Source organism: Crinia signifera, chromosome 3, assembly GCF_055691185.1.
Source record: "Crinia signifera chromosome 3, ASM5569118v1, whole genome shotgun sequence".
NCBI lineage: Eukaryota > Metazoa > Chordata > Amphibia > Anura > Myobatrachidae > Crinia > Crinia signifera.
In genome coordinates, this window is record NC_139219.1 from 90,455,926 (window position 1) to 90,483,135 (window position 27,210).

Sequence of the window (27,210 nt, forward strand, 5' to 3'; positions counted from 1 at the left end):
CGGATGTTTGCCAGCATATTGGGTGGCAGCTGGCTCCCCTGTTCACCTTTTGAACTGCTCCCACCCCTGGAGCCGCTCCCTCTTCATGTTCAGAAGATTTTCTTGGTTGTATTTGTGTTTCATTTCAGTCTTCGGAAGGATGAAGTTACAACAGTGCAAACACTTGAGCATCTCCCAGTAAAATGATGGAGGAATAGTAATTTATATCTGTTAGACACTTTTGAAGTAACTAACGTATGTTTTTGTTTTCAGGTATCAGAAAGGATCGGAGGGGAGGGCGTATGTTGAAGCACAAACGCCAAAAGGAGGAGCCAGAGCAAAAAAGTGAAGGAAATACATCAGAGATACGGACAGCCTCCATTTGGGTGAACCCCACTGTTAAAAGCATGAAACTGAGCCCTGTATTATCTTTGACAGCAGAACAGCTAATCAGTGCCTTAATGGAAGCTGAGCCACCTATTGTATATTCTGAGCATGACTCAACCAAACCTTTCAATGAGACTTCCATGATGACCCTACTCACAAACCTTGCCGATAAGGAGCTGGTACACATGATTAACTGGGCAAAAAGAGTACCAGGTAGGGTTGAAATGAATTAGTAAACAAATAATTTTGTAATTTATTTATTCCTAACATGTATTTTTGTAGCACCTGTATCTTCTTACAGATAACAATTATAGTAATAAAATAAGACCAATACAGACAGACTAAAATGGGCATACACAGGGTTCTATTTCATCTATTTTGCTATTTGATTTTGCTCATAGAAGCAAAATCTAATGGAAACTGAACGCATTCCATTTCAATTTAATCCTAATTTCGGGCCTGCCGCATCGAAATCAAATTGAAAAATAGATTGTGCAGGCAAGACTATATAGCACAGATCTGTACTATATAGTCTAAATTGAATGTGTACACGGCATCGCACAATTCGATCCCATTTTGATTGGGATAAAATCGGGATTGAATAGAAAGTGCACTGCACCGTGTGTACACCCCATAGGAGATAAATGGGTTCCCTGCTCGCAAATATGCCATTTGTAGGAAAATAGACATAGGTCAATTAACCACATGCACATTCTAAACTCAAAGAAACAGAGTCATATTTATCATTTATTGGGTTGTACACACAATAATTGTAATTTCTTATTGCCACTGTTTGCGGCAATAATAAATAAGGTTTCACCCCAATTTACTCCTGAGTATGTACTTATGATACACTAATTATGCTTGCTGTGCTATGTCTCTATTATGTGATATGTACAAATGGAATGACGTAATCTATTCTTTATTTTTTAAAACAGTAATACAAAGACAAGTCCTCACGAATTGCTTTTATCTTGGCTTTTTGTTTAAGTTTTAGAGTGATACAGACAAGGAACAAAAAACATTACCTGCTTTGCTTTATGACTAATATAATGACATTACTAAACATCCAAACATTACGGAGATTGGGATTCTTGCGTCACAGTAATCTGTTTTACGCATTCTCCAGCAACTTGCTTTGTGGGCTGCACAATGGACCTACTGTATATGTCATTTACTGTGACACCAATGAGTCCAATATTCAAAAATATGCATCCACTGAATAACTCTATGTTGGCAATAAGTTCTAGGTTTTAAGAATATAGTAGTGTAATTATCATTCCAAATAAGTAAGTGATACTAAGAGGTGTAATGTACAATAGAAAAGCTATGAGATGAATGAAGGATTTTTGGATCTCCTGTCTAGAAGTCATTTGAAACATGTATGCAGGTCAGACCTGCTCAGCTAGTCAGTTGTTTGAGTATATTTACTCATTCACAAAGGGTAACCTGTGCCTCCATTTGGGTGGTAGTGACTGCAATTATTACTATTCACATTGAGGGCCTGATTTTTGAGGCTTGCATTGCTGATGCACAATGAGTTGAGCATACTTCCCAACTTTTGCAGATGCTGGGGAGGACCAGTGCGCGCGCCGGAGGCACGTGGCGATTTTCCAGGGGCGTTGCATATCGAAAAGGGGGCGTGGCCTATAACCGCTCTGCCGCCACGAGGCCACGCCCCCATTTTCGCCGCTGTGGGGGCATGCCCAGCCCCTCTGCCTGCAAGAATAGACGCTGTGCGCGCACAGCGTCTATTCACGGACTACAGGGGGGACTCCCAACTGCCCCCCCGCCGCGGGACACTGCTGGCGGCGGGAGGGACACAGGAATGTCCCAAAATATTGGTACATTACCGAGATAAGCGGGACAGTTGGGAGGTAGGAGTTGAGTGAGTTTTTGCTACTGTGCATCCGTGAAAATCCAACTGCACCCATGCATTTGAAATGCATGTTTTGGAAACTGGTCCATAACTATGGTTGTGCGAGAAGATCTGTTGTTGCCCTATGACCCTTGCTTCTGGCTAGCATGGTACCTGGAATGGCAACCTGCAGCCAGATTGCTGATGCAGTGCTGCCCGGAGCATCCCTGCGATCTGTACAGCAGCAAGGAATGTCCCTAGCACACTATAGGCTGTGCTGGTGGGCCCACCCATTCTGCGTCTTGTAATGACATCATGCATGTGGATTCCTGGCATTGTGCGGTCAGGAGAGAGGTAGGTCCTGCTCACTGCTCGCGGCACAGTTGAGCCCTTTTACAGCACTGGTGGGATTTGTGCTGGGCGTTGACTGGGAGGTGGTTAGTCAGACACAAAACGATGGTCCATCTTATGCCACTGAATTATTTGCTCACATTGGAGACCATAATCTGATGGAGAATCTGCACCTAACATGAGGCTGTTGCAGGTTTCAAAAGAAGCATCAGGGGCCTTATTCAGATCTGAGCTCAGTACACATTTTTTTGGAAAATGGGCAAAGCCATGTGCATTGCAGGTGGGGCAGATGTAACCTGTGCAAATAGAGTTAAATTTAGGTGGGTCTGCTGAAACTGAAATCTAAATTGCAGTATAACAATAATGCAGCCAGTATTTACCCTGCACAGAAACAAAATAACTCACCCTAATGTAACTCTCTCTATACATGTTACATCTGCTCCACCTGCAGTGCACATGGCTTTGCCCATTTTCCAAACAAACTTGTACTGAGCTCAGATCTGAATAAGGCCCCAGGTCCTATTACTATTACTGCTACTGAAGATGCCCGAAGCGTGGGCGAGCGCAGCGTGGGCGAGCGAAGAAACTACACAAGTACCTAAAGTTGCAGACATGAATACTCCAAAATACAATAAAGCAGACCCTGACTGTTAATTCAAGCATCTTAATTCAGAAAGAGTAGAGCTGGGTACACACTATGCAATGTGCAAACTACACAATGTCATCAGCAATTTCCCATAAACTCCCGGACAAACAATATAGACAATATAGGCCTGATACAGAGTCAATTTCTAGTGTGAGAATTCGCAGTAGGCTGTGAGGAGTAAGTCCAGACATAAACAGCGATATTATCTTCTAGAAGGTGCTAATCAGGCATTTTCAACCTGGGGCCCTCCAGCTGTTGTGAAACTACAAGTCCTATCATGCCTTGCCACAGTTTTGCTCAAAGGGAATGCTAAAACTATGGCAAGGCATGCTGGGATGTGTAGTTTCACAACAGATGGAGGGCCACAGGTTGAAGATGCTTGTTCTAAACGAATAAGAAGTCGATTCTGCGCTTTTTCCCGACACACACAGAAAATGTTGAGTTTCCACCCCCAATCACCGGCTTCCTGTCAGTCAAACTGCGAGACAACTACAATCCATACACGTTTCTATTGGTAAATCCCCTTGCGCATGCACAATTCGATCGGTGCGTATGTACAGTCATTCAATAATCGCTAGGTTTGCAAATTCTCTAATGAGCAATGAACCCTGAATCAGGCCCATAGCGCATGCACACTGTGAGATCTTGCCAAAGATCTAGAGATATATCGTCTGTGGCCATGTCCAGAAGTATGCTGTCATTGACGATATTCTCAGATTGAGCTGCACGTATGGATGACAGAGGTTGTCGTCTATGGGAGCGTGCACATAGTGCATACACACTATGCATGTGAGCGATTTATAAAGCTGCATAGTGTGTGCCCAGCTTAAGCATGGCACACACTTCTTCTCGCTGCACAATAGACGATTGTCCTGCCCCAAGACTTTTTTCATTTTATAACTTTGAGCATATGTTTTACATTATTTTTAATTTGCTGTAGCTTTTAATAATAATAACTAGTTCCCAGCCCATAAAATTGATGGAACAACATAACAGTAATGTCAGCGCCGGCGGCTGTGCTCAGCCAAATGGAGCAGCACTTGAATTGTTCTGTTGGGCACCATTTAGTGGTTGCTGGCACAAAAAACTTGAATCCTCCCCCCATAGAGATGAGGTGCAGCTTTAGCCTTTTATTATATAGTATATATAACATGTTCCATTTATTTAAATTACTAATTTCTAGATAATATGTCTGTATAAGCTCCTTTGTTGCCTTTAAAACAGATTAGATTTGTTTCTTACATATGCCGACCCCTATGTCTTGTTTTTGCCAAAACCACCTTTTGGTGTTTTGATTTGTTTTCTGGTTTTGGCAAAAGCACCCCCATGTGTTTTGGTTTTGGAAAAGTTTTTTTTTTTAATTGCTAAAAACAGCTACAATCTGTTAATTTGGGTGTGTGTTTGTTCCTATAATGTTATTACCTCCCATAATATTAATTTCCAGTCACTATTGGCCATCTAACAATTTTTTCACCAATATAGGCCAAAGGCTGGCTTATGCTGGGTACACACCAGGACGACTAGGGCCCGATCCCCTCAATCTAGATCCAATTCCGACCAATTGGATGTAGATTGTAGGTAGATTGGGCCCTTTTTTTCCCTGTTCTGGTCCGATCCCGATCCGATGCGCGGCCCCGCGCATCGGTCGGTCGTTATTCAGATCCTACCTGCTGCAGGTAGGATCTGAAGAACGACCATACAGCCGGGTGCGGGTCGCCATCGGATCGGACCCGCTCACGGTGCACATCGTGAGCGGGTCATGCCCCCCCGCGTCACCATGAGCGGGTCGGACGAGACACTGACGACCCGCTCACGATGTGCATCGTGAGCGGGTCGTCGTGCTGTGTACCCTACATTACACAACCAATTGCAAGAGCAGCAGCATAAACACACGTTACTTTAATAATAAAGGGGCTGCAGCTACTCCCCCCCCCCCCCAGACATCGGGTAGCCTCCCAACCATCTGAGGCACCTGCGCTGCCATGAGCCAGGTCCCATATCCTGCCCAGATCACACCATGCAGCTCTCCTGCTGCTCCGGGTAGCGGCCACTTCCTGCAGCAGCTGAGCAGCGTTACTCAGACAGGACTCAGAAGCAGGGCTTACAGCAGTGCAGAGAGACAAGTGTCACGCTGGCGGCTGCTGGAGGAGGAGCTGGTGTTAGCCCCCCCTTTCGATCTCCCAGCCATGCCAGCCATGTGGAGCACAGCAATGACAGAACAGTCCTGCAGGCAAGCTCCGACGCAAAGTGTGGCCCAGCATCTGAGCATCGATGTGTTATGTGTTCTGCATGCCCCCCAAGCCAGGTATGTGTGGTGTATATAGTTCATATTGCTGTGTAAGTATCCCGTGGAAGGATATAACAGATCTTATTTTCTTGTGTGTTAAATTGGCGTATGAATACCTGTAATGTATGTAGTTCCTGCCCTGCAGTTTATGAGTAAAGAAGCATGCTGAACTTCCTGTGTCCTCCTTCATGAAGGTTTGATATAATATAAGTTACAGACTTAACAGTATGTTCCCCTGCACCCACCTACCTGCACCCCTGAGTTACTGTTTGACCAAGTGTCAGGGAGAGCTCAGACCCCCTTCCCAGCTCACTGGCTGCCTGGTGGGTGGTCATCTCCCCCCTAGGTAAGCAGGGCTGAGTCCCCCAACACACACTCCCTACAGGAGCCTGCATCAGAGGTCGGCTGCAGGCCAGGGCCGTCTTAACATTAGGAAGGGCCCCTGGGCAACCTAGTTCACTGGACCCCCCCCCCCCCCCCAAATTAGTTTGCCCAGGAGCCCACAGTCACCTCCCCAACCCTCACCTCTCTGGCTCCGTGCGGCAGCCAGTCAGCTTCCGGCGGCCGGGGATCCGATCATCTTCGCTGGGGGATCCGGGCAGCGGGATCAGGGCAGCGGCGGTAGCTAGGAGCCTGCCCTGAAGTGGCAAAGCGCTATTAACTGAAGGAGCGGGAAGCGCTGTTGCATTTGAAAAGACTGGCCAGACGCTGATTGGCTGAATTCAGCCAATCAGCGTTCGGCCAGTCTTTTCAAATGCAGCAGCGCTTCCCGCCCCACCGGCAAATAGCGCTAATGGGAAAGATGGTGGCCGGGTGGCGGGGATCCGACCATCCTCGCTGGGGAAGGGGATCAGGGCGGCGGTGGCGGTAGCTAGGAGCCCGAAGCGGCGAAGCACTATTTGTCGGCGGGGGCGGGAAGCGCTGTTGAATTTGAAAAGACTGGCCGGATGCTGATTGGCTGAATTCAGCCAATCAGCATTCAGCCAGTCATTTTAAATGCAGCAGCGCTTCTCGCCCCCCCTGCCGGCAAATAGCGCTTCGCCGCTTCGGGCTCCTAGCTACCGCCACCGATGCCCTGATCCCCCTGCCGGATCACCCAGTGAGGGTGATCAGAACCCCGGCACACGGACCCCCGAAATTAAATTCACTGCTAGCTAGGAGGTGAAGCGCTATTTGCCGGTGGGGTGGGAAGCGCTGTTGCCTTTTCAAAGACTGGCCGGATGCTGATTTTCTGAATTCAGCCAATCAGCGTCCGGCCAGTCTATTCAAATGCAACAGCGCTTCCCGCCCCGCCGGCAAATAGTGCTTCGCCGAATCAGGCTTCTAGCTACCGCCACCGCCCTGATCCCCCTGCCCGGATCCCCCAGCGAGGGTGAGCAGATTCCCGGACCCCGGCCACCATCTTTCCTATTGGGCTGGGCCGGGGGCCCCTAGGTCCTAGGGCCCCTGGGCAACTGCCCATCATGCCCAATGGGAAAGACGGCCCTGCTGCTGGCTGCTGCTGAAGAGAGAAGGGGGTGAACTTAGAGAATACCCTTTCTCTCTCCCTGTCACCCACTAACTCCCTGTCACCCTTTTACTCTTTCTATCATCCTTATCCTCTCTGTGTCTGTCATCCCTTTTTCTCTGTGTCACCCCACTTCTTTGTGTAACCCCTTTCCTCTCTGTGTCCTGCTCAAATGGAGTGATGACACCATAAGCTGTCTTGACAAAGGGTAGTTTGGGACTCGAAACGTCGACTATGCTTGAAGATTTTAATTGATATGGATTAAAGGATTGCTTTTTCACAGTTGAAGAAGTCTGGTGAGTGCTCTCTGTTGTACCAACAACCTATTTGGATATATATGGCACGCTTAGAAGGACTTTGCTGTGACCTGAGTTTTTACTTGATAACCTGGAAATATATGTGTGTGTGTGAAACTGTGAACTATATATGTGTATATATATATGATGGTTCAACAGTTAAATGAACTAGATAGCCCCATTCGGTTTACAGCTGTGGCTGATCGGGACAGCATGAACTTTCTCGATGTAACTGTACTACGAAAGGATAATCATTTAGAGTACACTCTTTACCGTAAACCGACGGATCGAAACACGCTTTTGTGGGCATCTAGCCATCACCCTGATAAATTGAAATCTAGATTGCCAATTTCACAACTTCTGCGGGTGTACAGAAATAATTCAATACCGGAAGTTGCTGAACAACAAATACAAGAGTGTTGTGAGAGATTTCGGAACCGGGGTTACCACGAAAAGGATATACAGACCAGCCTGAAGAGGGCAAGAAAGATCCACACCTCACCAAAAATTCGGGATAAGTGCAATACAAACCGCATGACAGTGGTGATGAAATGTGACACCAAGTTCAAGACCATGGAGAGATCCATCAAAAGTAATTGGCGGATTCTGGGTACGGATGCGGTGTTCCAAAAAGTTACTGAGGCACCACCTCTGATTGCTGCCCGACGTGGACAGAATTTGAAAGATATGCTGCTCCGACCAGATGTTACGCCTAGTCCATCCACTGACAAACGATGGTTGATGACCAAAAATGGGTGTTTTCGGTGCCCGAGTTGCACCACTTGTCGTGGACTCATTAGTGGGCCTTCATTTCATCACCCGCATTCGGGTCAGAAAATTGTGATCCAACACCATTTGACGTGCACATTGGACCACGTAATATATTTCTTGCGCTGCCCATGTGGCCTATTTTATGTGGGCAAGACGATACGTACGTTCCGGGAAAGAATGAACCAACACCGGTCATCTATTCGTCTTGCATATGCCCACCAAGTGACAGATAAGCCCGTAGCAGCGCATTTTTTGAAATGTAAACATCAAATTTCCTCTTTGAGCTATATGATCATAGACTGGGTCCCTCCCCTGTTGAGAGGAGGTGACCGCGGACTGACCTTACTGAGGAAAGAGGTTAAGTGGATCTTCAGGCTGGACACTGTAGCCCCTAGGGGCCTTAACGAGTATAATTCTCTGTCAGTGTTTTTATAATTTATGTTATTGGAAAATGAGGATGGTCTGAGCAACCTTGATAACAGTGTTCTATTGTGTATATATTGTATGTATATATAATCATTTGACACACTATATGTGTGTAGATTTTTTTGTATATTTTTTGTATATTTTTGTACATGTCTCTGTGTATTTTTTTTGGAGGTTTGTGGTATTTAATTGTAATGAACACTAGGTGGCAGTATTACCATGTAGACCTGTATGTGCCTGGTAAATTATACTAATAAGTTGCTGTTGTGATGGCGTTTTTTGATTGCTGGTCCCTGTTTTATCATGCCTTGTTAGATCAAGGCTATTCATGTATTCTACAGCGCTTTTTTCTATAGCGCTTTTTGAGTAGCAGTGCTGGTGCCTGTGTGGAGCGCACACTTCCGGGTTGTGCGCTCCACTGACAGGCGATGACGCTAGCGGCAATGTAATACTGCCGCTTGGCAGTGTTGAATGACATCTGGGTATGAATAAAGTTTAGCGCTGTAGATGGAACGCACACTTCCTGGTTGTGCGCTCCACCGGCAGGAAGTGACGCCGCTGAGACGCACTTCCGGTGCTGGACACACTGAATACTATACACCATGAAGCAGGAAATGTGCCTGCGTATGTGGCACAGCTGCACATTATTTTCCCGATGTGGCAGGCGGGAATATGGGTGTAAGTATACACTATTAACTGACATGGAGTACTAAGCTTTTATACACTTATGGAATGTTATATGTTGTAGTTCCAGGTTTTATGTATTTGTCTGGGGGCGTTGCTGTTTACTGGCTGGGCTCATATAAGGCATACATGGTAATGCTGCAGGTTATGCACTTTAGGAGGAGATAGTGGGGGCCTTGATAAAGGTCTGGTGGCGGACCGAAACGTTGGCCCTTGGCCCACTGTCATGCACTTTGCACTTTATTTTGGTGAGATGGACTAAATAAAGAAAAAATTGTCTGTTTTCAAGAAGACCGGTGAGTGTCCTCATTCTTTGTGGCTATATGTGTATATATATATATATATATATATATATATATAAAACAAACAGGGGTTTGGCACTCCTTGTAACAACAGAAGCAGTTGCGCCGGTGCCAGCAAGTCTTATATATATATATATATATATATATATATATATATATATATGCAATATATATATATATACATATATATATAGGCAACAACACATGGGCCCTTATTCTGATCGGTGCGTACTTTCCCGTATTCCTACGGTGCTGTCCGCACGCAACGCTGTAGAAACGCCCACGGGTCCTCCGCATTCGGACGGACTCACTCTTTAAGAACAGAGCGTGTGTACGGACGACATACAAACCTTGCGTGTGCGGTGGACACGCACAGATTCTGCACGGTCTTACCGCGTAAGCACGGTCTTACCGCGTTAGAACGGACGGAAAGCTGGCCGTACGCACCGATGCGGAGTATTTACGCTCAATACAACACTTTTTTACTGAGTACACACAGCGATCACATGACCCACTTAGGCAATTAGGCAACCTCATTAAAAAGGGATTGTTATCTATTTGAAACAATTAAATCCTAATCTATACTGAACCACATTCCTAGTACATTCATTACACACATTAACCCTTACAGCATGTGACCCTAACATACATCTATATACACTATTTACATTTTTAGAATTTAAAAGATTTTAAACAAGTTACACATATACTTTCCTATTTTAAATAAACACACAGACAACTTCGAACTGTAATTAACAATTTATTAACATACAATTTTTTAGTTTCAACTTCTAAATAACAACAATTTACAAGTCCCCCTCAACTAGCTTGTCTAGCTCATTCAGCACCTGCCGCAAGTGGCCTCTGATCCGTAAGAGGGCCCCACGGAGACCCTCTTGTGCTTGTGCTGGCTCATCTGTGGACCAAATCAAAATTGAAAAATTATTAATGATATTCAGGCATACATTTAACATAGTCATACCTAAATTTTAAAATTGCACCGTGACAGGTGTGTGTGTATATATATATAGATATATATATATATATATATATATATATATATCTATATATATATATAGACACATATATAACTATATATATGACACATACAGCTATACATACATGCATACATACTACATGGAAAGCCTGTTTTTTCCCCTCTACCCTTTACTCTGTAGAACACCTCACAGTCATAGTGCTCCTTCTCAATCCAAACCCACCCATGACTAAGCTCTGAGAAGCATGTCACGTGCTGCACCAATCCCAATTCTGCAAACAAAGTTCAGTGTCTGTTATATGATGGAGCGTGGCAGGGAAGTTACACAACTCTCAGGAATGCTCAGTACATTTGTGCAATCAAGCATGGCTTGCCTGCTGATGGTCTGCTCCAGAAATCATTGTCATAATGCCAGTTAGGTGAAGCTGCAGCACTAACCCACTCCAATGCACAAAATCATTACAAACACAAAATCAACAAACAATTATGGTGGCAAACATACATGCAGACCGCAGGGGGTGGTTAGCTACAGGAGCGCCCAGGGGCACTGACCACTTCTTACTCCAGTCTAAGCCACGCCTGTCCATACTCCATTTATGCCATACTGAATCTAGTTTACAAAGATCAATCACCAGTAAACTCTACTCACCTATATGAGGCTACAGATTGTATGCTTGCAGCAGGGACATGTAACCCTTACATGAGCAAGTCATCCCTTTCTTCCAGGATACAGATTAACTACACAGGTTCAGTGGCACTTAAAATCGACCTGAAAGCCATCCCCACAACCTGTGTCATTAATATGTGTCCAGGATGAAAGGGATGGTTTGGCCACCCTATCTAACCCCAAAGTGTGTCTGTTGCTACCCAATTTGTTGTTTGACTTTATAGTATTTTCAAACACAATTGAATCACCAGTGCTACATATCAAAAAGTAGAGGACAAAAGGAATAATGATTCTTTATGTATACATACCACTTTCGGCCGCCTGCTCCACCTCACAGGCCTCCTCATCCTCCCCCTCTTCCTGGCCCTCCTCGGCTGCCACCACCTCCTCCTCGGCTGCCACCTCGTCCACCAATGGCAGCACCTCCGCCTCCACTGCCCACACATCCTCCTCCACTTCCTCCCTTTCCTCTGCCTCCACTTCCTCCGCCACCCCTTCTTCAGTTTCACCGTCCTCGGCCATAGCTGGCTCCGCCTCCTCCTGGGCCTGGGACGCCTATGACTCCTCCCGGGCCTGTCTTGCTCGATCACGTGCTGTGTTTGGGAAAATTCAAAAAAGTGCCAATTAGTGGTCATTTGTATGAAGCCTTATCAAGCTATAAATGCAAAGGTTATAAGTACTGATAATTGTACAGGCAAACAGCTCCTTAGTGGCCTTTACAAAACACAGCCTGTAACATGGCAGGTATGCTGTGACATTTGGGCCATTGTAAGCATCACAAGCATTAATCCCCCCCAATAACATATTTTATGACCATTACAGGGTGTCAAACAGGAAGTAGCACACATATAGTGTATGCCATGTTTAACTCATGATCAGGCTGGTGACCTTAGTGGCTTAAATAATGTCAGGTAAGCAATCAGGTACAAATGGACATTTACTGTAGAAACACTCACATCTAGCAATACTGCCCCTGATTTGCTGGAGCAATTCCGGCTGACGACGCCTCAGGTCAGACCATGCCGCTCCAGCTGAGCGATGGTCCGCCGCACCTGTGTGCGGGCGAATATGCGCCGGCGGGCCACCGCATACGCATTCCGCTTCTGGCGGTTGGTAATGAATGGGCCCGCCCGCCCCAGCCTGGTCTCCATAACGGAGACCAGTGTCCTGAGCTCCGCAGGTGAAAAGGGTGCTGCTCTTCCATATGCCGCCATCTTAGCAATGGCACAAATCAAGCAATCATGTGCTGTCATTGGTTGATCAGAGTGATATTTGGTATTAACTTTATTGTTCATTTTTACACTAACAGCGTGTATGCGCCCGAACAGACGGCTAACCCATTGCATCGCACACCCACACTTGCTGTACCTTTGCATAGTTTTGCAGACCATCCTAAACAGACAGTGTCAAATAAGATGGGAACCCATTATATATAATCTATAACAATCACCAAACATGGGTATAAGCAACAGGTGAAATAGTCTGCATCACTAGCCACTTACACCTAACTCAACAAGGTACAAAACAGCTATTTTATAATGAAAGCTATGCTGCAGAAACATAGCAAATAGTGGCAGAACTTTTCCCAAAATTAGGCCATGCTGCCATGTGTACACTTACCTTCTACTGGGCCATACTAGAGAGGTGGAATGAAAAGTAGCTAGCATCAAGGCTGAATTTGGAGAGCTTTCACATGTCATTTGGATGCTAGCACTGATTACTTGTGCCTAAGTGGTGGACTGGATTTACATATGGAATGGGTATTGTCATTTCTACTACATACCAAACAAGTGCACAGTACAGATGTACATTCACATATCCATTTCATGTATGACCTCAGTTTTATTTGGTCATTGGTGTACTAATCTGCATGTACCTACTAAATCAGACTTACTCAGTCTGCCAGGTTTTTTTTGAATTTTTGGCCGCAGCAGGGGGCGTGGCCTATGCGCCGCACGGTTGACACTGCCGTACGGAACGCGGCCGTACGGAACGCAGGGTGGCGCTGATGTACGCCGATTACAGGAATAGTATATAAAGGTGTGTTTGGCAAATGCAATGTGGTTGCACACATGTCTGCATCTGAGGAAGAGCAGGAGTTGCAGGACCTATTTGCACAGATGGACTCCAGCACCACCTATGTCCCCATCAACCCTGAACAGCCATTGGGGGAAGAGCAGCCAGATGGGCCATCGACATCAGGCCAATCGGCAGCTGGCCCATCCTCAGCATCAGCAGAATCATTGGGAACACAGCAGGTGGCTTCCCAACAGAGTAGCCTGACCAGCACTTCAAGTACTGCAACCGGTGGCCGTGGCCGTGGCGGTGCCAGTGGTCGTGGCCGTGGCCGCAATCGGGCAACAGAGGAACCAACCACCAGAAACATGGCATATGAACCGCAGGAGCTTGCCATCCTGGTGACCCGGGCACGGGATTTGATCGAGTGCCCACCGGAAAAGTTGACACACACAAGGAGATGGAAGATCTGGGAGGACATAACGGCGGAGATTAATACGGTGGCTCCACAAGTTCGTGAGGCGGAGCACGTTAAGAAGAGGCAAGTTCATGTGTGTTACATTTGAGCAGTACAAGTCCAGTAATGTTTACATTAGATATTAGATGGAGTTGGTCAATGGGCGGTGACGTTGCTTCAAGCCACAGACATGTTTGCCATGTCATTGAATTGATAGTTATTGTAGGGTGAGTGAGATTGTATCTTCTAAGGGTTGTTTTTCAAAATTAATATAATGTAAGTTTGGTGTCAGGAGGCATATGTTGTATTATGTTTCAGATTGCATTGGGTGCTACAGCAAACATGAGGAGTGACATGTATTAATATGTACACTTTGATTGCAGGTGGCACGACTTCAAAACAAACCTCAAAAAGAAATTGACCCAGCGGTGGGAACACAGCCACACCTCTGGGGCTGGCCCCATGCCTTCAAAGCTGAAGCTCACCCCCCTGGAACAGATGGCAGAGTGCTGCATTGCAGTGGAGGAGGTCCAGGGGGAGAGCACCATGGACAGCGAGGCCCCAGCGGAAGTCATGGCTTCTTTGCTTGAAGGTAATTATTTGCCAGGCCATAAGTAGATGTTTCCAATTTTGCATGGAATGTGTGGTAATTGGAATTTTCTCTTTCAACAGCATCCCCACCGCTTGGTCAACAATCTCTTGAGGAGGTTGTGGAGTCTGTGCCACCTGGCCCCAGTAGCAGGCCCGTGCAGCAGCAGCCGCCAATGTCCGCGGCTGAATTGGCCACGTGGGGGCATGTGCTTGAAAATATTGTGCAGCAGGGAGAGTCGGCATCAGAGCGGGTGCGTAGGGCCGAGGAGGTGTTGCAGGGCTTGACCAGCAGCCAACAGAGTATTGCTGCGAGCCTGCAGGCTATGGGTGCCAGCCAGCAATCTATTGCTGCTAGCCTGCAGGCTATGAGTGCCAGCCAGCAATCTATTGCTGCTAGCCTGCAGGTGCTGGCTGATCAAGCCCTGCGGCAAAATGAACTCCTCCTCCGCCATAATGATCTTATGGTGGAGCTAGTTACCACCAATAGGGTCCTAATGTCACCCGTTTCTGGTGCATTACCACCATCATCACTCCCTGATGCCAGAGGGGGAAGACGATCCACCCCCTCCCCAGCATGTGCTCCACCTGACCCCCCATCTGACCGTGGCCGTGGGCGAAGAGCTGCTGCACGTGGCAAGGAGCCTGCCAGGGGCAAACGTGCCCGCAAATGAACTTGTGTCCCCATTAATCTCCACCCTTATGTCTTCCCAAATCTTCCATTGAGCTGTGTGTGTCAGCATCCTGTGTCAAATTCCGTGCCGAGGGTCCCCACATTTGCCCTCGGTTCAAATGTCATGTTTGGTTCCCCTGTTGCCCTGTTTTGGCTACCATTACCATTGCTGTACTTGAAGTGTTGGTGCTATACTTTTGTTGTGAAGCCACCTGATGTGTTCCTAATGATTCTGCTGTGGCTATGTATGTCTATAATACATGTATTTATTATATATTATTTACTTTTAGTCCTGCTATGCTACCATTTATTTTGTAAAGGTTTCGAAATTATTGTATAAGTTCATTTAATAAATGTTATTTTTGTCCCCCAAATGTGTGGTTTAATTGATACATGTAGAAGTGACATGTGTATTTGTATTATTACTATTAAGTTGTGTTCATTATTTGCAGTGTAAAAGTGTGTGAAAAGTGCAGCATATATGTGTGTGTTTAGTAATGGTCCATTTAAGCTGCAATGGTTCCAATTGAAGCAGTGAGAAGCGTGTAATTAACAAGTAATGAGTAAATTAGGTGATTGTATTGTGTTCAGCTGACATTGTTTGAGGTGCGTCCGTCCTGATAAGGCGTTCCGATTGCCTAGCGCATGACCGAGTGGTGTCCGCAAAGCAATACTTGCTTATGAACACCGCACATTTCTTCCCTTTTTGTTCGCGTGCATTCGGCGTGCTATCCGAATGCACGCCTACCAAAATAAGTGCACTCCCCCGTGTCCGCCCATGTTTCCGCCCAGTTTAGCCCACTTTGAAACTACGCCCCTGTGTCATTCCGAATGACGCCCATATCACGCCCATATTTCCCGAGTGATTGCGGTGCACATTTCTGAACGGTATTAGTGAGAACAAGTACGTAGACCATGCGTGGCACATGCGCATGGCGTTCCCCACGCATGCGCAGACGGCTAAAAAACGCTATCCGAAAGAATACGGGAAAGTACGCACCGATCAGAATAAGGCCCATGGAGAGGTGCGCTTCATGGTGCAATAAAAGCCATTTAAATGTATAAAAATTATGTAGCCCCAATTCAATAACAGTTTGCTCGTACCATAAAAATAACGGTGTGGACTGATTACCACATGGCGTAACATATATCACCAAAGGTAAGCCAGCTTTGCAAACCTGAATCCAAGATCCCAGAAACCTCAATAACCCTGCTGGATTGCAGGTGAGTGTCTGGGTGAACACATGCTGGAAGAGAATCCCTGAAAGCAGCCGACCAGTGAGTGCAGTAGGCCACGGCTGACGCGTTTCGTCACTAAGACTTTGTGTTTAGTGGTTTTGCCTAGATGTTTTACCTCCTTGGATCCAAGAGGTCTTGTCGTTGAAGGTTGCTCCAGTCCCACACACACATTGGACTTTGGTGATAAATTATTAACTTCTTGTTTTACAACAGAGTTTTTGGTACTTGTTTCCTAGCACGGCCACACCGATCATGATCGTGGGCATCATTAGTAAAAATCGGGGGCATCGCGGCCATCGCATGCACTAAAAAATCGGGTGCGATGGTACCGACGCGATGCCCGCGATTTCCCATAGGAAACAATGTTAAATGCCTCAATTTACCCGCGATGCCCCCGATTTCCCATAGGAAACAATGTTAAATGCCTCAATTTACCCAAATCATCATAGGGAACAATGGTAAATGGGCCAGAAACCCCCAAAAACAGCCCTGAACAGTGAAATGTCCCCCCTCCGACCTTTTCATACCCCCACTATCCACGTCGGCGTGGAGTTAAGAATAGAATAGTGTGGCGAGCGCAGCGAGCCACCGAGCCCAAAGCGTGGCGAGCGCAGCGAGCCCCGCGCGGGGACGCGGATACCTGTGAAGCCCGCGAAGGGACGCGTTTATCTGTGAAGGTATCCGCGTCCCCTCGCGGGGCGCGCTGCGCTCGCCACGCTTCGGGCGCGGTGGCTCGCTGCGCTCGCCACACTATTCTATTCTCAACTCCACGCCGACGTGGATAGTGGGGGTATGAAAAGGTCGGAGGACGCGTACCGCCGCCCCACGCGGGCTCGCTGCGCTCGCCACGCTTCGGGTTCATGTTGATCGTGGGGTGGCGTAAACTACTTTTGGGGGGACATTTCACTGTTATGGGGTGTTTTGGGGGGTTTCTGGCCCATTTACCATTGTTCCCTATGATGATTTGGGTAAATTGAGGCATTTAACATTGTTTCCTATAGAAAATCGGGGGCATCGCGGGTAAATTGAGGCATTTAACATTGTTTCCTATGGGAAATCGGGGGCATCGCGTCTGGACCATTTAAGCCTCTTTTAGCTGCCTGCGACGCGACCGACGCGATTTTGACTTTTTTCAATGCATTTCAATGGGAAATCGGGGGCATCGCGTCGGTCGCGTTGCAGACCACTAAAAATTACACCCGATGCCCGCGATTGTGGCCGTGCTAGGAAACAAGTACCGAGGTTTTCATACTGGATTCTGTGTTTTTTTACAAGTAGCGCTGGTTTAACTTCTTTTGTGTTTATATTCTGTGTTTATATTCTAAAATATGGGGAGAGGCGCCAGAAACTTTTTTGCAGGGGGGAGCAAAATTTCTAGTTACGCCACTGATTATAATGTCCGACTTTTTGCCATAAGTCGGCCAATGTAATGGTGTGCACCTTTAACACTCGGAACGTAAATGGGATCTGACAGTATTTTTAGAACAGGAAGCATCCGACTATTTTAGACCAACCAGTGGATGTAATGTGAACTGAGTTAGAAAGACTCACACAGAACAGCTCTATAAAGTTGCGCATACAGAGATATATTAATTTGGGGTGTGAGTTGTATTCAGCAACTTTTAAAATCACTTTTGCATCAAACAAGTGGGGACCCTCCAATAAAGGGTACCCCCACCTTCCAAGGCACCCTTCACCCCAGGCTGAAGCCCAGGGCTGTCCCCGTCACCCTGGGCAGTGGACACTGGGATGATGGTTTTGAAGTGTAAAAATAAGATATTTGGGTTTTGTAGTAGAAATACAAGGCAGAGCAAGCCTCCCCCGCATGCCGGGACTTGGATAAACCACAAGTCCCAGCATGAAGGACATTAATGGGCCCTCTGGGACTTGTAGTCCCACTATATAACCAATACCAAAATAACTGACACATATTAAAGCACAACTTTATTACAAATACATATATACTTACCTATCTTCATCCCGCAGCTTCGGTCCCCCTGTCCAGTAGAAAATCCACATTTGTACCTGTGAAAAAAAATTATACTTACCATCCCTCTGGCATAGATCAGTCTTCTTCAGTCTAAGTAGGGGGTAACAAACCTGCAAAACCCTATACCAAGCGAACTGAGATGGTGTTAGTGTGTTGTCAGGAGGCATAATGTAAACACCCTTGAGGCTCATCAGTTTGCTTGGTATCTGGTTTTGTAATTTTTTTAGATTTCAAATCCCTGGATGCCTTCTTGGACCAAAGAGGACTGATCTACGTCGGAGGGATGTTAAGTATAATTTTTTTCACATGTGGATTTTCTACATGATAAGAGGACCAAAGCTACAGGATCAAGATAGGTAAGTACAGTTTGTGTGTAGTATGTAGTAAGTACAGTTTGTGTGTAGTATGTAGTAAAGTTTTACTTTATTTGTGTGTGTGTCAATTATTTGGATATTGGTTCTGTAGTGGGACTGCAAATCCCAGCAGGCTCATAAATGCCCCGCATGCTGAGACTTGTGGTTCTCCAAGTCCCAGCATGTGATGGAGGCTTGATGGGCCCACCACTTCTGGCCAGCTGTCACACTGTTTTAATGCTGAGCTGCTGTGGACCCTCTCTCGCTCTGAAGACATCCGGGAAGCCCACCGCTTCTGCCTGGCTGTCACACTGTTTCAATGCTGCGCTGCTGCGGACCCGCTCTTGCTCTGAAAACAGCCGGGCAGGCCACAACTTTCTGCCCAGCTGTTAGACTGCAACCCCCTTGGCAACGAGCATAAAACCTTCTTGGCATCAAGAATGACGCCCCTGGCATCAAGCAGGAAGCCATTGGAATTGAGCATGCAACTCCTGGCATTATTTATTTATTTACTTACAGTTTGCAACCATGCCACTCAAGTGGCAAGTGGTTAAGCTGTGTACTGAAGAGGGGAATATACACTGTGCATATGAGCACAGCATCTATTCACTGAGACAGAGAGGCTGGGGGCATGGCCAGCAGGTCACACAGCCCTGGCCATGCTCCCATAGTGATGGAAAATGGGGGTGTGGCTTGCAGCCATGGCATCCCTGAGTCCATGTCCTTTCTTTATAGGCCATGCGAGGGTCCCTATTTAAACATTTCTAATGTTGGGAGCATAGGCGTGCGTACAATGAGTGTTAAGGGTGCACAGGCACCCCCTAATGCTGTGCCCCCACCCCCACACTTATTGCTGCTAGTAATACCAGCAATACCTTTTACCAAAGACTTTTGCTTTTTAGACCTGTATTCCATTAAAATAAGTGCCCATCAATCAATTATGTGTGTTTTGCATTATTAATTGTATTGCACCATTGTCATATCACTACATATCTGTGTCATCCAGAAATGATTTTGACTGTATTTGCACATACAGATGGGTCTTTTCCCATCTTTGCAGGGGATGGCGCTGGCGTCGCCAGCCGCCATCCCCCGCCAGCGCCATGGCGATCGTGAGAAGGGGACGCGCGCGCACGAGAGGCGCGCGCGTCCCCTTCCGACGGCGCTTCCATACGTTTCCCCGGGTCCCCGCCGGCTTGCCGGCGGTAACCCGGGGTCCCCGCCGACTGCCCGCACCCCCCACTAACCCCCCCTAACCCTGTCCGTCTCCCTGAGGCGGAGACGGACAGGGTTTCCGTCGCGCTAGCGACGGAGACTGAGACGCGCGTGCGCGTGACGCACGCGCATCTCAGTTTTCTCGCTGGCGAGGCTGCTGGCGGATCGCCAGCGCGTACGTTCTGGCGACCCGCCAGCAAGGATGAAAAACGTAACATACTGTACTGTTACACAGAGTAATTAGAAGATTAAAACTGAAATAGGCCGGATATAACGGTGTGGCTGAGAGCCGTTTTATATTGTAGTGAGTGCACGCCTGATTGGCGGTGTTAGACAGACTCAATGGCGGTGTTAGACATGCCAAATAGATGGTGCTAGGCACACCGCTTTGACAGTGCACCCCCTAATAAAATGTGCTGTGCACGCCTATGGTTGGGAGGTATGTTATAACCCACCCAAATCTAAAGCTGGGTACACACTGGGTGATTTATCGTCAGTGATATGGACAATATCGATATTGTTGACAATTTTGCATATATTTCGTACAGTATGTACAGCTAATATCAATATCACATCAGTGACGGCTTGTATGGAGTGGGGGGCGCAGTGGCATATCTATAATTGGTGCACCCATTTTGGTAATACTTACCCTCTGGAGTCCAGATGCAGAAATTGGAGGAAAAATGGCACGGCGGCAATTTTTCATGCTACCTGCACATGCACAGTGTAGTCTAAGTTGTCTAGTGCTTAGACTCCACAAGGCAGCAGAGGTTCGCGCATGGGCAGTAGTGTCTGAGCACTAGAGCGCTACTGCTCCCAGCACAGTGTTTTGCAATCAAGTCTGAATTACACCCATAGTTCCTAGCATTAAATGTTAAAAGGAGCATAATATGTAACTACTCAGCAAAAAAGTAACAAATACATATCCTTTTATCATTTATACCATGCAGTTCTGAAATGCTGTTTACAATGATAAATTCCAGATAAACAATATTAAATCAGTGATACAGTTAATGGGAACACAGTGAATATGAATGGAAACAACAGGAGCAGATGCACTAGCGACCTGTTTGAGCAGGCACAGGGTTGGGAATAATCCTATACAAACAAAATGAAAGTAAAGTGATTCTATACCAAAGAGAATTTCTCAATGACAACAGATGAATATGCATTAAGTTTCTGGGTACTTGTGTATTTTGGCGGCGCCCCCGATGTCCGTCGTACGATGAACGTATCGCATCGCATGCCATGCACCCGATGGCATGCGATGCGATGCGACGCGATTTTGACCACCTATACGATCAAAAATCGTATAAGCACCCCCACGCCACCCCCCCACTATAAACGTGAACCCGAAGCGTGGCGAGCGCAGCGAGCCCGCGAGGGGCGGCGGTACGCGTCCTACGACCTTTTCATATCCCCACTATCCACGTCGGCGTGGAGTTGAGAATAGAATAGTGTGGCGAGCGCAGCGAGCCACCGAGCCCGAAGCGTGGCGAGCGGACGCGGATACCTTCACAGGTAAACGCGTCCCTTCGCGGGCTTCACAGGTATCCGCGTCCGCTCGCCACACTATTCTATTCTCAACTCCACGCCGACGTGGATAGTGGGGGTATGAAAAGGTCGTAGGACGCGTACCGCCGCCCCTCGCGGGCTCGCTGCGCTCGCCACGCTTCGGGTTCACGTTTATAGTGGGGGGGTGGCGTGGGGGTGCATTTAACATTGTAAGCACCCATTAGGGTGCTTAACATTGTATAAGCACCCATTAGGGTGCTTATACAATGTTTAATCGCGTCGCATCGTATGGCATTGTATGCCATGTACAATGGCATACAATTTCAAAATTGTATGCCATCGTGCACTGTCGTACGATATCGCGTCGCATCGCATACCATCGTATGCGTTATGGTATGCGATGCGATGGGCGCCGCCAAAATACACAAGTACCAGTTTCTGTTCTTGAAAGGAACCTAATTTTTCTGGGAAGTCCTAAATTTCTCATTGTAAATGTGATATTTGGGGGGGGGGGGGGGTGGACACAAATTGAGATGTTGCCCATAACAATCAATTAAAACGGTACTTGTTACCTAGAATGGCGCCCATCGCGGGCATCGCATGTACATCGCATTCCATTATAATGGCATGCGATGCGACCGCCGATGCGATGCCCGCGATTTCACATAGAAATGAATGGTAAAAGGTAAATTGCGTCGGTCGCATCGCATGTGGCCAAAAAAACGCATGCGATGCGACCGACGCGATTACAGCGATTTACATAGGGAACAATGTTAAATGGCCCAATTGACCCGATTTTACATAGGGAACAATGTTAAATGGCCCACGGACCCCAAATAGTCACCCTGAAGTGTGAAATGGCCCCCCCAATTGTTAACGCTACCCCACAATCAACGTCAACCCGAAGCGTGGCGAGCGCAGCGAGCCCGTGAGGGGCGGTGGTACACGTCCTCCGACCTTTTCATACCCCCACTATCCACGTCGGCGTGGAGTTGAGAATAGAAAGTGTGGCGAGCGCAGCGAGCCACCGAGCCCGAAGTGTGGCGAGCGCAGCGGGCCCAGCGAGGGGACGCGGATACCTGTGAAGCCCGCGAGGGGACGCGGATACCTGTGAAGGTATCCGCGTCCCCTCGCGGGGCTCGCTGCGCTCGCCACACTTTGTATTCTCATCTCCACGCCAACATGGATAGGATCAAAATCGTCGGCTCCGTTCTAGGTAACAAGTACCATTAAAACTTATATGTCATTTGTACATTCTATAAAATGGCAATAATCTGATTGATACTATGGGCATGGCTCCCAATATTAGAGGAAGCCACGGCGGGACCTTTGCACACTTGACCTACAAAGCCGTGTCACTACGTGAGGTCACACCCCATTTTGCCACTGTGGGGGTATGACAAGCTGCTCTGTGAGCTGCTGGCCATGCCCCCAGCCCCTCTGCAAAAAATCTGGTAGTTTAATTGAACAGGTCGAATTTACATTTGCCTGAAAATCGTTGAAAAGTGACAATGTTTCAGCTGTCTGAAAAATTGGCACTAATTGAATACCCTATAGATTGTAAGCTTGTAGAAGGGCCCTCCTACCTCCATGTCTGTCTGTTACTACCCAGTTTTTTCTATCACTGTCTGCAATTGTAAAGCGCAACAGAAACTGCTGCGCTATATAAGAAACTGTAAATATATACCCCCCTTATCCTGCACATAGAGGCTGCACTATTCACATTCTCTATTACCACCAGGTTTTCTTTGTGTAAATAAGTTTTCATTTATTTGGGTTGGTCATCTTGTGTTAGTAGTATGTGTGCGGAACTTATTTGTGTTAGTAGTATGTGTGCGGAACTTATTTGCTGCTGTCGTAAAACTTTGGAGAGGCAAGAGTGACGAAATACCATGGGCTATATATGAAACCATCTCATAAAAGGTAGCACTATTACAGGGGTACTCTGTATTTTTATTTAAAACATCTTTATTTGAAACAGCAGTTCCAAATATATAAATAATACTGTATACATTCACTATGTTAGCGAAAACACAATGATCAATATTGAATGTAAATAATAGTAATGTACATCATACTGTAACAATTATACAAACGGATACTAAACAGTGAATTTATACATTCTGATCACAAATAATATGAATTAATAGGGTAAAATAGCACCAATGGGTGTGCACGGGACAACCCTCGATTATAGTGAGGAACAATTCAGCTACAAAGAAGAATCAGACCATCCTGTAGAACTATTGGGTCTCAAACCATTGTGTTGTTTGGAAACATTTAGGAATATGAACCTTTCGAAATTCAAAATCCATCCGGCGACATACCGAATACAGCTCATTCCGGTAATAATGGAAAAGGGCTGACTAATGGTAGACAGTGACTTCCAAAATGTTAAGCCAAATTTTTTGGTACACAGTATTTTAGGAGGGCTATTTTTGCCATCTAACTTTTTAAAGGCCTCTGTTCGGCATAAAGTCATCCATGTAATTATTTTAGATTGTACACTTGATGAAATCTATGCCGTGTTCTAGAATTGCCAGTCACCATTAGTTTTCTTTCTAAACAGTTCTAACACATTGGCCAAAAATATATATACAAATGTATAAATGCAGATAAATAAATTATGTGTTTAGCACAATTATGTCGCCTTCTCAAGTTTGTTCTTAAAATCCCCAACTTATTTCTGTCTTGCCTAGCTCTGTAATTACTCCATCTATTCTTTTGCCAGTCCTAATTCCAAAGATCTGTCAGTTATTGTAAATACCTTAGTGACACTTACACAGAAAATTACTGGGAGTCATTTATGGACTATAAAACATGTACTTTTTTTTTGTGAGCTTATGCGCCTATTTATCCCTGGTATACATCTCATCATTTGTTTGGAGCCTGTTGTGCAGATGTATATATCACCAATATGAATATATTAGATACAGTGAAGATTGATTCCCCACAGTAGATGCCATCTTGACATGTTGCCATGTTTATAACTGATTGGAGTGAAAAATTGTTCATTAAATCAACAAAGAAGAACAGGGGTATTTATAATGCCAGCTTGTAATTAGAAATGTGGAAATAACCTCTGAAAACCAACATTATTTTATGATACAGTACTCTGAATTGCAAGTATGGAATTTTCTGTCATAATACCACCTGAAAACAATGACTTAACTAGATGCTTGATGGCCCCAGACAAGCTCCCAAGGTGGATCCCCAATTTGATTTCTATAAACCATTGGTTATACATTTGCTGCTGCAACTGCTTAGGTACCAACATAGCCAAAAAGGGAACCAGCAGAGGAGGAGAGAGCTGTACAGAATGCTGGTTGAAGGCACTCCCAGGGGACAGACACACCAGAAGACAGCTATGGACACACACGTTGGGACACCAACTTATACAGGTGGACTCCCAAAGACAGAGGAGCCTCCGCAGGTAAGTAGCAGACAGTGAGGAGCAGGCATTAGCATCAGTGTGGTCATGGCAGCCAATGATCTTGGAGTCCGGAAATCCAGGCTGTGACAGGAGATCAGGTACTGGGGCTCAGTGGGCCCCCCTTCACCTTCACATTAACCAGTCCAGCGACCCTGTACTTATGCCACTGGCTGAAGATCTGTGTGCAAACTGCTTGGTTTTATTTCTTAAACAGTCCATGTTTTGCAAGCTACAAATTTATTTTTTAATATCTTGTTAAACGTCACCAGAAAGGAACATGATTCCAATTTGTACTTGAAAATCAGCGTATGGCTTTCCAGCTCTCTAGATTGCATTTCTCCCACACAGCAACTAACTAGCCTTTAGCTTGCTTTGGCTGAAGGAAATAGCTTCAATTAATTTCAATGCCTCTCCTTTGATGTGGTATCAGCCACAATTTCGTGGAAGTGCTCCAGTTCTGTTTTCAGTCAGCTAGGCCATGTAGAGGATGTAAGGCAGAAAAGCAAAATATAAATCTCTTCAATGAAAAGAGAGGAAATTTTGCTACTATTTTAATTAATGCTATAATTTCATTCTTTCTTTCTTTCTCCCTCTCTTTCTTTCTTTCTTTTTCTTTTTTTCATATGGCCGCAATGCAAGCACCCCCCCCCCCCCCGCCACTGCCGCTTCCAATGGTACCCGCCTCAACATTCGTGTTCCCAGCACCTGTACTATGATGACAGGCGATGGGACTTGTGCATGTTCAGTACCGATCTCTGTATTGCACATGCGGTCAGCTTCTATGGACTGCTTCGGCAACAGCCCATAGAAGGTCTGTATAATACAGATGACAGGCATCGGGACCGGTGTGTGCACAGTACCAACGCAGGTATTTTATGGATTTTATGGGCTGCCACTCAGCAGGGAGGGAACACCTCCCAATGGGACTGGAAGTTCAGACTTCCAATAGGAAGTCACTGCCAGTCACAGTGATGCCAGTTCACTAGAGTAGTGGTTCCCAACCTGGGGTACTAGTACCCCTGGGGGTACTCTGCAGACCAGTTGGGGGTACTTGAAAATAATATTGGTAATGGCAGAAAATGAAAAAGTCTTTCAATGGCAGAAGAAGACCCATTGCCATGGAGAAGAACCATGTTGTGTCACTTACGGTTCTGTCTTCAGCATCATTAGCATCTCCTTCTGCTTTTGCCTGACCAGCAATCCACTGGTAGCTTCCCATGCTGCCCTCAGACATCAACAATCATCTACCTTGCGATGACACAGGTGGAGGAAGCAGCGGCATTAATCCTACAGGTGTTAGTGGGAACCACTACACAACCAGCAGCCAGACACGGAAGGGCACAATTCCTGGCCGCATACTACTCCTCCGCTACTCGTTAATATAAGGACTTGCATAAGGATACGCATACCGCTCACTTCCACTCCACTCGTAAATACTGTCTATATTTCAAATTGAGAGGGTACTCATCAATGAAAAGCCTAATCAAGGGGTACGGGAGAGAGAAAAGGTTGGGAACCACTGCAGTAGAGTGATGGATTTTATTTGGGGGGGGGGGGGGGGCTGTCGCCCTGCAGCCCATAGGTAAAAGCCACTACTACTACTGTATAACATTCGTTATTATTTTACATATTTTACAAGGAATTGGATTTAGTTTCAAAATTAAATCCATCTAAAGGTTTAAAATGTCTGCAGGTGTTTTTAGCAGAGACTCATTTTATTTTATAATAGCAAAATGCAATGATCAGACCTTGAACTTCTTGGGCTAAGCTCCGGTCTATGGTTAGAGGACATTATGTTCTGATAAGTTTCTATTTGTAGACATGAGACTATGTTAGTCCTCAAGTTAATTTTTCTAGTTTAATTTCCTGATACATTATGCAAACCACTGTTCACAATTGCTCAAATTATTATGACGTGTTCCTGAATGATAAGTAAACTATATGCAACGCTGTTTTAAAACAAATTATGCAATATTAAATGTTAACATTTCAGACATAAGTAAAGTTTTTTCTACGGTTATCAACTCAATAATTGCTTATTTAAATGGAAAACAGCAGAAGAGTCTTTGATATGATCAATATGCCTATTTGCACTAATGGCAAAATCTGGTCAAAATTCAGCTTGCACATGACTTTTTGCACCCTACCCTGAGTAATCACTGAGTGCATACAAACCATGCATTTCTATGGAATTGAGTGCATACTCACATGCAGGGGTGGGATTCAAATAAATTAAAAACAGGTTCTATGTCCTAATGTCCATTACACAGAAAGCCTCATGCAGTAATGCCAATTACACATAAGGCCACACATCGTAATGCCCATTACACATTGTACTACACACCATGATACCCTTTACAAATTATGTCGCAAACCATGATGCCCATTACATATTTGAAACATAAGTGCCACTTAGCTACATGCTCATTGCTAGGGGGGAAGGGGGTTTGCTCAATGCCAGTGGCTTCATGCTTGATGCCAGGGGCTTCATGCTCGATGCCAGGGGCTTCATGCTGGATGCGAAAGGGGCTTCATGCTGGTTGCCAGGGGGGAATACATGCTGGTTGCTAAGG

The 27,210-nt window shown here is 46.0% G+C and overlaps 1 protein-coding gene across 1 annotated transcript in view; it reads left to right on the top strand.

Annotated features, from left to right (window-relative positions):
- Positions 1-27,210, top strand: part of ESR1 (estrogen receptor 1) — a 213,229-nt gene that overhangs the window by 134,437 nt on the left and 51,582 nt on the right. The window contains exon 4 of the mRNA XM_083176201.1: positions 253-579. Coding sequence (XP_083032327.1) covers positions 253-579 — 327 coding nt within the window. The remainder of the gene's footprint in view (positions 1-252; positions 580-27,210) is intronic.